Below are 14,699 nucleotides of genomic sequence, written 5' to 3' on the forward strand. Positions count from 1 at the left end.
GAAATTATATGAACAGCAAGTACATAGAATTGTAATGTTTTCGGGGCCAGAATGACACCTAGTAGGTTAAGGTGTTTGCTGCCAATCTTAACCTCTTAAGCTCAATCCCAAGGGCTCACATGGGAGGCAGAGAAAACCAACTTCTGCAGGTTGTCCTCTGACCTCCTCCCCATATCTTGGTGCAAACACACACACACACAAATAATTTTAATTTTGTGGTATTTTTGAATATAATTTATGCATCCAAACTGATGGTTGATAACATTGCAAGAGCTATAGAGCTCAAGTGAGGCCGATTCATTACAACTGGGGCATTGTCTTTTAGGTTTTACGGAGCTACCACAGACTTTGCATTTCTGCACTATGATTAGATATTTTCACACATGAGATAATTGTTGGAAACCGAATTCAGTCATTGCCATATTTCTAAGGAAATATATGAATCAATTTAGATTAAGAAATATGATAGCAAGTAAAGAAAATGAAACAAATTGAAATGTATGTGTGAGATAAAGTCTAAATATATCATCTTGATAAGTTGAATTTGAAGATTCTGTGAAGAACGTTAATATTCATGCTAAGAAATACATATGGAGGCAGTGCTAATTGAGTAACTTAGGAACAGGACAAAGAGTCATTTGATTTGAATGCTATGTAATTTGTATATTATATGATTATGTACCAATATACTACTAGGAAACATTAGCTGTAAATATTTACATGACTTGTAATTCAGCAGAGATTATCAGCAGGAGGACATAGGAAAAGAAGGTTCCAACTAATAAAGAGAGAGAAGGATAAAGCCATGAGCTTAAACAATTTCAGCAGAGAAGATTGCAATAGAATAAAAACAATATTAGATAAAAAAGTGCTACATAAGCAACTCAGGAGCATACCCATGCAACAAAATGAAATGGAAATTTTCATGACCGAACTGGTTTATGCAAATAGACTTCATTAGAAAATTGGACATCAAATCCTAGAAACTAGTACATCAGACTTAAGGTAAAATCAACAAGTTGGAAGGAGTGATTGTGAAGAGAAAGAAAGATGAAGTATTCCCCAAGATACTTGTAAACTTAAAAGACATTAAGGTTGGGTTGACAATAGCTTGCCTTGGAGCTGAACAGACTTGTAGACAGAAAAATTGAGGAGACATTTGCAGAAATCAAAGACCAGATAAAGACATCTGGAGCTTCAACTACCAAAGGTAAACTGTATCTCTGACACAATTCAAAATAGAATACTAAATCTTAAAGAGTATCTTTCTAATGATTTATACTTGGGCACAGTTTTTTTGCTGTGTCGGCAAACTCACCTTATAGTTACAAGACAATGAAATTAGACTTTCTTTTCCAACAGAATTTAGTAAGCATAGACTTTTTAACTTAAAAAATATTGTTGCACACATGTAAATACAGATAGCAGAGAACACTGGAATACGTTGAATGAAACCCTTGTAACAAGGTGCACACTGTTGGCCTAGCCTTGCATTTATTGCAAGAGTTAGGAAAGAGGAAGTTCTTTTTAGCAGAGAAGAATCTCCAAAAATAGCAAAAAGGAAGAACACATGAATATATGGGGTTATTGAATAGCTCTGAGCATATTGTACTCTGATTCCAATTTCTTTTCAGAATTATTGTACACTGGTGCAAAGCTGGAGGTGGGGGGGCGGCAAAATTCAGAGGACTAAATTTAAATTAAGGGAAGCTAGACTTTATTCAGACTGATAATTGAGGCAGATGAAAAACTGGTCCTTGATGGGAGAGTAGGACATCTGTTTTTGGTTTAGTTATTCTTAAATAAAGGCAGGTGTAGAGCGATCATTTGTGTCATAAGTAAGTCTAAACTAAGTCTTATGGGAAAGTGTGATTTCTAATAACAATTTCTTTCCTTGAACAATAACAACAAGGATGTGCAGATTATGTAAGCATCAGGTAAAATTAGACATCTCCAGGTGAAAGCAATGAGATGAAAGAAAGTGCCCTTACAGAGCTACACGTCAGCTTTGGGAAAGAAGACTCCAAAGGAAACTGCAAAGTAAATAAAGGTTCTGGAGTGCAGAGGAGTTTCATGTCAGGCTGAGGGTGTTGAGGACACTTTATTCCCAGATTTGGCAGACGCTTAAGTTTGGTTTATTCCATCTAATCATTTACAAGCAGGAACCCACATGCTAGAAAAATAAGAAATAAACAAGCAGTGTGGCTCCATTCTGAACATCTAGATGCTCTAAATATCTAGGAGCTGAAGTCACCATCTATACACAAGGGTAGAAGCATGGACGAGCACAGTGGTATATACATATTGAATTCTCTTGGTTTTTTTTTTTTTTTTTTTTTTTTGCCTAGCTTGAAGAGAATTTTTTTTCCAGACTCAACTTTTGCTGTCAAAAGAATCTGGTTACTTTTTTTTTCTGAATTGCAAACATTATCTAGGAAAACAACAATTTTGAAACTCAGAAAAGAATGCCGGCTATCACATTCATATAGTTCTTCATTCTCCTTTCCTACCACTGAGGATGTGGGTCACTTTTTGAATATAACCAGGTTTCTTTAAGAACCTCCGAATCTAACTGAAAACTATTTGTGCCTTTCCATTGACAAATGACAGAAAGTTATGACAAAGTCAACAATAGAATCTGTAGTTAATTGCTTATTTTTATCGATCAAAGAATTAGATTTTAAGAGACTTATAGTCACATTAAGATTGTTGAAACACAATCTCAGTTTTAGATTATCACTGATTTTTGACTCAATTATTATTATTAAAGCCCCTTTGAAAATATAAAAATGATATAATGGAAGGTATGTAAATATGACAAACACTATCATCCTTTCCATAGATTATCACTATTATTTTGAGAAATGGTAATGCTGTGTAAATCAAACTAGCTTGGATTCGATTCACAACCTTCCTACCTCTCACACACTGGGTTTGAACACGGTTATTATTTGAGATTTTGTTTCACTTTGCTTCTGAATTTCTCTGTAACTTTCAGATTTCTTTTCCAGTAACCATGGGGAAACCATTTTTTTTTCAACCCTCTCCCACTTTGCTTGACACAAATAGTAACATATAACTTTTATTTTATTTATTTTTTTTTAGCTTGTTTTGGAAACCAGGAAAAGAAAAAAGTGTGTGTGTGTGTGTGTGTGTGTGTGTGTGTGTGTGGCAGAGAGAGAGAGAGAGAGAGAGAGAGAGAGAGAGAGAGAGAGAGAGAGAGAGAGAGAGAGAGAGAGAGAGAGAGAGATTATGTGTGTGTGCTGTGTTCTCTATTTTAAGGGTGTCTTTGAAAAACATTTGGCATCCTAGCATCCTGTGCTGTAAAATTAAAGTGTGTGCCGAGTCTCACATACCCTCAAAGAACTGTTTTCACAAATATTGACAGCTAATGGATTTTATTAATCTCTTAAGGTATTTTGTTTGCTTGTTTAAATTAAAGCACCTTGTGGAGGCAATTTAACAGGATCTTCAGGCTTTATCCTTTCGCCAAACTTCCCCCATCCGTATCCGCACAGCAGGGACTGTGACTGGACTATCAGTGTCAATTCTGACTACGTTATCTCCTTGGCATTTATCAGGTGAGTTCTTAAACCTGTCCATGTTTAAATTTTTTTTTTCTGGTTGGTCTCCCTTGGCATTTATTTCTTTTAAAAGTTAATACCAACACTAATACTTTACTGTGGATGACTTAAAAGCCTTGTTCATGGACCGGCAGTTCTGCAGGGCCGAGGTGAGGATTCTCATTAGATAATCCTGGATAAGAATGGTCCCGAGACATACTGAATTATAAACTTTGATTCCTATTGTTTCTAAGTTCGCTAGGTTCTTAGCACTACTGGTTTCAAAATTCAGACCCTTCTCTTGTACTAAAAGAATAAGCAGTCAGTCAGCAACTCAATGTTTTTGGTCTTGTTTTTTCTGCAACAAAACTCCGGGAGAGCCGGGCGTGGTGGCGCACGCCTTTAATCCCAGCACTCGGGAGGCAGAGGCAGGCGGATCGTTGTGAGTTCGAGGCCAGCCTGGTCTACAAAGTGAGTCCAGGATGGCCAAGGCTACACAGAGAAAACCTGTCTCGAAAAACAAAACAAAAACAAACAAACAAACAAAAAAATCCGGGAGAACCTTTCTATTCCCGTTCTGTTTTAATGCCTCACGCATCACTACACTTTTTGTTGTCTCATTAAGTCTAGCATATGAGAAGAATCTGATTGATCAATACTACGTCTTTTGGCAAAACTTGCTGGGAACCAAGAGGATTTACACGTGCGGCGCGGGGGCGGGGGTGGGGCGAGGGTCCCAAGTTCCCGTTATTGTGACATAGACCTGGAACCATAGATCTTTGCCTGGGACCTAAGGCAACTGAGCTGAAGCTCTCTAGATTTGCCACTGTCATTCTGTTCTATTTGGGGAAAATTTTTTGTTTTCCTCATGAGAAGCCCATATTTTATTACAAAGTGTGACCTTTCTATTTAAGATTGGGGAGACAGGGGCTAGGAGTTTAGGCCAGAGACAGTGCACCCTATCAGTATATAAACAACTATGGATTCAGTCTCCAGAACACCAAGCAGAGCAAAGGGAATAGATTTCAGATGGTAAAGCACGCGGTGGGGTGGGAGCTGCATATTTGCACTGTTTAACCTGCCAGAGTCCTTCTTAATTAGATTTTTTTTTCATGTTTGCAAACATTGATGTAACCAAACGATTTATTCCAAGTAACACAACTGTTCTTCTCATCTCCAACTTTAAAAACGGTATTTGTGTAAACTAAAACATACACTATTTTCTAATATGTTGAAGCCAAGTTAAAAAGCAGGTCTTAGAAATTCATGAAAATTGTCAAAATTTGGAGTTTCTGTTTTTATAATTCCTAGTGCTTTGTTATTTGTTGGTTCAAGGCAATGACAGTGAGATTGTTGGCTATTTCAGTACTTCCTTGGTAAATAACATTGTTCCTGTTTTTTGCTATTGGAGAAATTGCATTTTAAGACAGTAGGAATTTTCAAGATTTTTAATACAGTGCTTCGTTTCTTATAAATTAAGTTAGCTAATAAATTGGAAATAAAAGGCTATACTGCAGGAAGTATAGGACAGAAATTTAATTTCCAATTATGTCATTTATTATGTGACATTACAGAGAATGTTTCAGTATATTCACTGGCAAAATAAAAACTATAACTTCTTCCTCATATCACAGAAATAGCAACCAAATTAAAAATTTTTTAAAATACCATATTTGTGTTAAATGTATTATCCTTCCAGTGTTTATGTAGAAGGAATCATTAGAGAAAAAGAACCTAAAATTTCCTAAAGATTTTTTTCACTTTCATCTTCAATATTAAATATTCACGTAAGGAAAGCTAGAAATTCAATAAAATACACAGCCTTCACCTTTTTTTTATTTTTAAATTTGATTCCATTTATTTATTTTGATTCTTTATTTTTATTTTTATTTTTTATTAATTTATTCCAGTTACATCTTAGTGGTTATCCCATCCCTTGTATCCTCCAATTCTTCCCTCCCTCCCATTTTCCCCTTATTCCCCTCCCCTATGACTGTTCCTGAGGGGGGTTACCTCCCCCTGTATATGCTCATAGGGTATCAAGTCTCTTCTTGGTAACCTGCTGTCCTTCCTCTGAGTGCCACCAGGTCTCTTTTAAACTACTGTTTTTAGCATTCCAGACACAGAAACTACTGCTGTGTTCTCTGCAAAGCACTTGTTCACTTTGGACATCCAGTCATGAGATAGACAGGACAAAATCAAACTTTCTCAATGAAAGAGGAAACTCAGAAAGCTGTGCTCCAAAGGGGCCTATGAAAGCAGGCCTGTCCTCAGCTTGCTATTAAATATCTATAGTTACCAAAACTCAAGCCACTGATACACTGACAGGATTTAAATTTAACTAGTTGAACCTGGCAAGATGCTGATTTAATGTTAGTTTGTTTGGATCTCCTCATACTGCCTTTGACATGACAGCCTAGTGCGGTGGCACATACGCCTTTAATCCCAGCACTCCGGGAGGCAGAAGCAGGCAGATCACTGTGAGTTTGAGGTGAACCTGATCTACAAAGTCCAGGACAACCAAGGCTGCACAAAGAAAACCTGTCTTGAAAAACAAAAACAAAAAAGGAAAGAAGGGAGGGAGGGAGGGAAGGAGGGAGGGAAGAAAGAAGGAAGAAAGGAAAGAAAGAAGGAAGAGTGACCTCAAATAGGAGAAGGCTAATAATCTTTGTACCATACCCAATTTCTCCCTGACCATTTAAGCCCAACTAAACTGATTGGTACTGGAAACCATTAAGGATAAAAAGCTTCAGAAACTTGACATGTTTACATTTTGTATATTTGAAATATACAAATCTAAAGTTACAGTTGAGTTTCCTTGATGCTGTCTTACTATTATCAAACTTTCCTGATTCCACTTGCTATTGCGAAATGACTGACTTTCCTTAATGGCCTAAGTAAGCTCGTATTTCTCATTCGTTTTCTCTGAATTGCTGTATGGCAAAAACAATAGATAGGTCACCTGTCTCCTAGATTATGTGCAAACCATGGTCATTAGGACATAATTCTCGTGCTTTTTAAGGGGACAGGAAGTTTATTGTGCAAGGTTTTTTAATGGCCATAATGTGGATTTGAATCATCTAGAGTAATTTCATACCATTACATAAATTTGAAAGTCTATAAACATTAGTTCATTTGCATAATTTTAATAAAAAAATACACCTATTTTGTTAACAATGATGCCTAATAGAGAATACAGTACTTTACCAAATAGTCTAAAACTATTTAACATTTATCTTTTGATTAATCTAATACTATATAAGTTTTCAACTGCTTGTGGTTTTGTGACCAACAATGAAAAAGAGTTATACCTTTATCATATAAAATACATGGCAAATTAAAATCATCTACGTTATACTTCACTTCATTTATATAAAATGTCTAGTAAGATAACATGTGTGTTATAAAGTAAAGAACAAAACTCAAATATACATCATATTTCCAAGGCAATGCCATTTTCTCATTTATTCCACCTTGCATTATCTGGAGTTCCTTCCACACATGCTGTCAACATGAGCCTTCTAAATATCAAGACTACTTTCTCTTTCCTATTGCTAAGTTGCTATTTATATCCAGTAGGTTTTTGGTTTCTTGTTTGGTTTTTTGTTTTTTTTTTTTTTTAAGCAAATTTGTACATCAGATTTATATTTCGGGGTCTACTATTCTTTGAGTCTACATCTACTTTGGCAAACACCCTTTCAGTAATATCTCCCTTTCTCTCTTAGTTTTAGCATAGAGCCAAACTATGACTTCCTCTATATATATGATGGGCCAGACAGTAATAGTCCATTGATTGGAAGTTTTCAAGACAGCAAGTTACCAGAGAGAATAGAAAGCAGCTCAAATACCATGCACTTGGCTTTTCGGAGCGATGGATCTGTCAGCTACACTGGATTTCATTTAGAGTATAAAGGTAAGTGCACACATTCACTTTTGGCATCCTAATTAGACTGGAGTTATGTCTATAGGATAATAATTTTGTGCCAGATGCCATCAGCTTTAGTTGCACGGGTTCATGGAGTACAAACTGTGAACAGCTTACTCTCACAAAAGAGCTCTCAGTGTACTTTCTCATCAGTGAAAAGGAAGTTAGCATTTCTCTAATTCCTTATCAAAGATATGTAGGTGGCAACCAGATTATTAACTGGTATATTGCAGTAGCAGGCTATGGCCGCAAAATAAAGGGAGAGATATTTTTTTTTAGGAGGACTGAAGTTTCATTAAAGTACTTTAATTCAGAGATTTCATTCAGTGAAAGAGAACAAAGAATAGAATTTTACTTCAGAAAAAGTTTGGTGTTTTAAATATGTTGCTATTATTAAGAGAATGAGCAAAAGTGTAGTGATAGTTATATCTCCAAAAACATATTTATAGTTATTTTAGGATGTACATGGATATGTTATAAATATTGCCTCTTAATGATAGACTATTCTATAACTTAATTATTAATTATCTTACTTTAAATTTGACTTAATATATAAAGAAAAATCATATTCACCCTTGTGTTACCATGATCAGTTATCTTGTTTTTAAATTTGACCTCATATATGAGACAAATTGTTTTGATTTTTGGGTTACAATGTGGTGTTTTCATACACTACATATTATGTAGTATTTAAATCTATCTCTGCAAGTACTTAATTTTATTTTATTTTTTGTATGTGTTGATATGTTTTAATGCAGAGGTGCATGCACCTATGTGATTGTGTACTGAGACGACAGAACCTACTGTTTACTGCTCTATTGCTTTCCAGCTTACTCTTATGGGATAGGGTTTGTGTTTAAACCTGGAATTCCTTAGATTGGCTAGATTGTTTTCTAGCCATCCACAATGGCCCATCTCTATCCCCTACACTCCACTGGGGTTATAAGTTAACAGGGACACATTTTGCTTTTTACCTGTGTTCTAAGAATGCAAACAAGGGCCTTGTAATTCCATATAAAGTGCTCTTACCCACTGAGCCTGGCCTAGACCCAACATTATTTTTAAATAACTAAAAATTATGCAGAATGAATAACTAATTTTCAAGCATCGTCCCAGCGAATACCATTAATAGGGTAGCATATTTCCTTAAAAACATTCCTTTATTCATGTTTCAAAAGTCAAATATCACATATACCATATAAATATCTTTTTCATTGTTAATTTACTTAGATTACATCTCAATTGTTGTCCCCTCACTTGTATGTAAGTTTATTTTCTATTTAGTATAATACATGGTTTTTTTGTTTGTTTATTAACAATGATCATAAAAAATCTACTATGAATTCTGTTGCATCTGTATGTAGGAAATGAGAATGTTCACAGGTCAGCAGGTAAAGGCATATCTATTATCATTTTGGGAATGCATGCGAAAATGCCAAGGCCAGTGGTAAATGCTGAACATAAGGATGGCGCAAATTTAATTTCAGTGGAAACCTTGAGCCTTCTGTATGCCATCCATTTCACGGGGCCAGGTAATAAGTGGTATGTCAGCAGAGTAATGAACAGCCTCCTTGGCACAAACAGTGCATATGTGGGGTTTAAACTCTTTTATCAAAGTTTTCTTCAAGTGTTAGCTCATCTGACCATGAGGATGGTAGGTTTCACTTTAGATGTTGGCTGAAAAAGTGCTGTGGTCTAACAGAGTCAGTGGATTTCAAGAGATGCTCTTGGACATCATATAATCTTCTCTTATAAGAAAATAGTCTCCACCCCGTCTGCTAGGACGCTGCTAAACAGCTGGGAAGGAAATCATAGTCAACAATTGCGGCAGCTTTCAGACACTCTTGCTTTGTAATATTTTTTTTGAGATTATAGCATTTTTCCCTTTCTATTCCTCCCTTCCATCCTAACTGTACTCGGGCCCCTGCCCTCTATCAAATTCATGGCCTCCTTTTTCATCTTTGTGCTTTGAAAGCCTTGTGTCCCCTCAAACCTGGCTTTGCTGCTTAACTTTTTCATTTTGGAATGCTTATACTTATTTTTATACTTCCTTTTTTTGTGATTTGAATGAAAGTGGTTCTCATAAGCTCACATATTTGAGTGCTTAGCCACCAAAGAGTGGAACTGTTTGAAAGTTTAGGAAGGATTAGGATGTGTTGTCTTCTAGGAGTAGGTGTGGCCTTATTTAAAGGAGCATTTCACCAAGGGTGAGTATTGAGATGTCCAAAGCCCATCCCAGGCCCATTGTCTCCTTTCTTTAATTGGCCTGATGGTCAGGATGTAGATCTCAGCTACTGTTCCAGCACCATGAGTGTTGCCATGCTCTTATCATCTTTGATGCCATGATGATAATTGATGTAAGCAAGTCCCCAATTAAATGTTTTCTCTAGAGATGCCTTGGTCATGCTGTTTCTTCACAGCAATGGAACAGTAACTCATTGAATTTGTGGAATGAGCTAATTGCAAAGACAAAGTTATAATATATAAATGCAGGTTTATTGAAAGCAACTCTTGGTCACCATGCAGAGGAGAAAGAGAGAGAGAGAGAGAGAGAGAGAGAGAGAGAGAGGACAGAGACAGAGAGAGAGAGAGAGAGAGAGAGAGAGAGAGAGAGAGAGAGAGAGAGAGAGGAGAGAGGAAGAGAGTGCACACAAAAAGAAGAAAGGAAAAGAGAGGAGAGGAGGAGGAGAGGAGAGATACCGAAAGTGTGAAGAGAACAGAAGAGAGATAGAGAGCAAGTAACCAAAATGTCTAGATTATACAGTGAAGGGAATTCCCTGCCACTGGCCTGGAAATTTCAGAGTAAAGGCCAGGCTATGCAAGCCTTACCCCGCAGCAGGTAGAGACCAAGGGATGCTGGCAGAACCTGGAGTCCAGGTCCACGTTGGTATGGTCTGAAACCCAACAGTATCTAAAGCGTCTATCACACCATCTATACTTCATCTGATTTTCAAATAACCATTTTATTTTCATCATTTATATATTGTTGGTTTTCTTACATTGTTTAAGTGTTTAGCAATAGCAGGGATAGATAAATATCATAATTTCTTTATTATATACCTGCATCATAGTTAATTTCTAATAGATACATTCTAATTTTTATGGCTACAAAGGGATCATGTAGAATAAACACACTTTTCTATGGGTCTTCGTGAATATATACCCGAGAATCTTATTGTGATATTTGTGTTTGTGATACCAGAACTATCAAGTCAAAGCGTATAAAATGCTTCAATTTAATTTCACATGGCCAGGTTATTTCAAAATATGAAGAGGCTATTATTCCCACTCAAGCTAAATGTCAGAGCATAAGATCTTAAGAAATTTAAAGATTTGAAAAATCAGTTCTCCTGTCAAATTTTAATATTGTTAACCTCGTGGTTACTAGGTCATTGCTACTTACTAGTTTTGCCTCAGGTAAAATTAAGTTTAATCTATTTCCCTATTTTGCACCCTGACAAGTTCCTGCTGGATTTGTGCACTCCTAAAATCACAAATTATGTCATGAGAATTAATACTCTCTCTAGATCACTTATGTCACAATTAATATTTCAATTCCATCGTTGGTTAATGGATCATTCTACTTTATTTCTGTATTCCTATGTTTTACCAGTATCTAGAAATCTGTACTGTATTGAATTCTCCCTTTTCTTCATAGTCTATACCTTTTATGTTTGGCCAAACAATACTTTTCCAATGGCAAAGTTTCACACATGTCTTCATACACTTGTTCTAATGTTTAGAGCTGTTTTCCACACTTTTAGTTGTTAGGTTTTGTGGAATTTATTTTCTGTAAATCAGTAGTCTGATTTGATGTTTAAAATATGACTAATAAAGTGCTTTAGCACCACTTTCTGACAGATAAGGCCATTGCTGTCAACTATCAAGTCCCTTTGTCTTTTTTTTTTTTTTTTTTTTTTAGCTTTCTAGTCTCTTCTACTGTCCTCTTTTTCTGTCTCCAGGGCAATATATTTCAAAATAGTACGACAGCCATGAAAAGTGTGCTTTCTATAAGTGATAAATTTCTTTGGTGTATCAAAACGTCAAAAGATTTCCTTAAGAGAAAAGAATAGTTACTTTGCATCATGGCTTCACAGTTTTCTGGTACTATTCTACTGGCTACTGAACAGTGACTGATAAGGCAGGACCATTGCATTTGCTGCAAAGAAATACTGAGTTGCTCACTTCATGGTGGTTTGGAAGGAAAGAGAAAGAGGGAACATAGTGTGTGATACAGTCCTCCCACGCATGTGTCTTCCCTGACCGGCTTCATCTGCCTTGCCCTACCTCCTGAAATTTCCAAAAGTTTCCCTCAACTAGTGACTAAGCCCAAGGCAGTGAGATGCGAAAGGCACTTAACCAGAACAGTTTTAGAGTTGCTTTGTTTTTTTTTTAATTTTGTCCTTGATGCCTGTCACTACACTCTGAACTTCAATTTCATTTTTAGAGTTAAGCTTCTTTTACATATTGCAATTGATTGTCACCATGTTGAATTAATAAATCATTTGGGAATAAATTGATGTATGACATTTAATCTTCTCATCTATTTATACAGCTAGTCTCTCAATTTACTCATGTTTTCATTAATGTCTTTCAGTAATGGTTTATAATTTTAGTTATAATTTCTTTCTCATTTTAATTAAAATGTCTTACTCTTTACAGGTAATAAATAATGTCTTTATTATTAAATTTTTTCTTGTTGTTCCTAGCAAGGAAGGCATGGTGACATTTGACAGTATTTCAATTTAGTTAATCCTTTTATTGATTTAGTATATTGTAGTATTTTGGATGGTCTGTATAAACAGAGGTACTTCTCTTTCTTTTTGTTCTATTTCCATTTTATTTCTATTTTTGGATTATTTAATTTTCTATATTGGAATTTCAGTAACATGTTAAATATCAGCAGTTCTCAGTGTCAGTCTTGTGTACTTGATTATAATTTTAATGAACCTCAGTGTGATGGGTACTCTTGATTGGGAACAACACTAATAAAGACACACTTTTTCAAAAGTCCTTACTATATTCAGACTCATTTCTGAGCAATATGCATTAAAAATAATTGGTTTCTATGAATAACATTTTTAAATACAAATTTAAGTAAATTGCTTAAAGCCTTATGACAGAGCAAAAATGTCATTTCACATGATCTCAATACTCCATATTCTTATTTATTGAGTAATGTGATCTTGAGATATTATTTGTGAGTTATAAGTTCTCTTTCCTATAATCCACTAACCACTCCCATATATACAAAAAATGGAAAAAATCTTAAGTGCCACAACCCTGTCATTTTATTTACATCTCTATATTACCTAGAGTAGCCATATATAGAGAAACTTTGTAATGATTTCTTGTCACTTGATCCATTTTGAGCATCTTAAAGACATTTTGTGTTTGTTTGTTTATTTTACATAATGTAATTATGATGATATAATAGTAGCACTGTTGGGATGTAATCATCTTTAGAAATACTTTTGCTGATTTCTATGTTGTCAATGGTGTGGTGCCCACGCCACCTTGGTACCGAGTCGAGGGCAAGGGACTGCGGATTTAACCCATGCACACCCACACACACACACACAATAACACAGAGGGTCCTTCGTGCTAAGAGAGCTGCAGCTCCAGCAGCAGCCGTGGCAGCGGTTTATTCTTCTCCCCCAGAGTTCCAAAAAGCCTTCTTATAGGCAGCAAAACAGGAATCCTCCTCCCAGGTGAAATCCCTCAAGAGGTGATTGCACACAGGAGGAAAAGTCTTGAGGAAGGGAGGGGCGCGTTCTCAGAGCAGTAAACATGACTAGCTAACCAAGATAAACACAGACATGGAAGCTGCTAGAAACAGGACATGAAACAGCAAGACAGGCAGGCAGCCAGTCGGGCCTGGTTCCTACAAATGGGACTTTAGCTTTGGAATAATTACCTGTTTTTTCCAAGTGAACAGCTTGTGCATACATCTGATGCGTACATGCAAATGATGAGAGCTGAATAAGGAAGAGGTATCTTTGCTTTATACCTAGACCTAGGTTCTACCTAGAGTTCTAGTTTAAGAAATGCCCCCAAAAGCCACAGAATGAAAGATAGAGGTATTGTATCTCATAGAAATGCTCTTGACAAGGGCATTAATTGACCTTAGAACAGTTACTCTGAAACTAAACATCAGCACCTGACAGTGCTATGAAATCATTTTCCATACACACTTGAAATTCTAAATGAGATAAAGCCTATTTGCCTATATCAGCTTAATGGGAATTTATGCCTACTTCTCAGCTAGTTTATATTCTATAAGGGGTAAAATAAATATCTCAGAATAATTTCAGAAAAAAATTATCCCCTAATATGTCTTTCTTGGAAAATATTAGGATAAAAAGCTGGTTCCTACCATCTATATGTTGGTAGATATAACATTAAAGCAAACACAATTATTATTCATAAAAATAATTCTAAAATTAGTGGTTTCATAATTTGTATCAGGTGTTTTCAATTTTTCCAGATGTAAATGCTATGGCACACAGAGTAATAAACAAAAGCAGTATTATTTTTAAAATATTCACCAAGGATTTTTAAAATACATAAAAATTATAAAGATAAACTATTCCGTTCACACCAAAGCTAACAATAAAGAATTCTGCAGTAACAATATTATAAATATGTCGATATATTTCCCCAAAAAGTAAATGTATTTGCATTATATTCAATGACTCATTATTGAAAGTACAAAATTTCAACCAGGTTATGTAGATTCTGTAAAAGATGAATTTTAGTAAAAGTAACACCAAATAGGTTAATATTTTGAAATATTAATTCACATCTTCCTTTTCTCCACTGACTTAGTTCAACTGTGGAAATGTTAGGTTACTGTTCTTTTTAAAATTACAGTGTGTTTTTCTGCCTATTCACTGAGGTTTTACCCTTCAAAATAAGAAAATTAACTTCTGCAAACTTGAAGTTCCATTTTTAGTGAACCAGGCGAGTAATCACCCGAGTGGACCTTTTCTGAAAGCAGTATTTTTAGAATATTTTATACTCAGACAACATAGTTGTTCCTGTATATCTCTCAATGGTTGTTTTCAAGACTTCCTGAAAATATCAGCATTCTTGAGTAGTATTGGTGTCTCTTATAAAAATTTTGTTTTGTATACAACCCATGCATACATACACACTGTATCATCTTTACATTATTTGCAATATTTAGCCCAATAAGAATTATATGTAGA

General features: G+C 35.5%; 1 protein-coding gene across 2 annotated transcripts in view; it reads left to right on the forward strand.

Moving 5' to 3' along the window:
* The window catches only part of Csmd3 (CUB and Sushi multiple domains 3), a 1,090,370-nt gene that overhangs the window by 808,958 nt on the left and 266,713 nt on the right, over positions 1 to 14,699 (forward strand). For both annotated transcript variants that reach the window (XM_051159708.1, XM_051159709.1), the window contains 2 exons: positions 3,443 to 3,581; positions 7,289 to 7,476. In XM_051159708.1, coding sequence (XP_051015665.1) covers positions 3,443 to 3,581; positions 7,289 to 7,476 — 327 coding nt within the window. The remainder of the gene's footprint in view (positions 1 to 3,442; positions 3,582 to 7,288; positions 7,477 to 14,699) is intronic.

The sequence above is a fragment of the Acomys russatus genome, chromosome 17 (genome assembly GCF_903995435.1).
Source record: "Acomys russatus chromosome 17, mAcoRus1.1, whole genome shotgun sequence".
Taxonomy (NCBI): domain Eukaryota; kingdom Metazoa; phylum Chordata; class Mammalia; order Rodentia; family Muridae; genus Acomys; species Acomys russatus.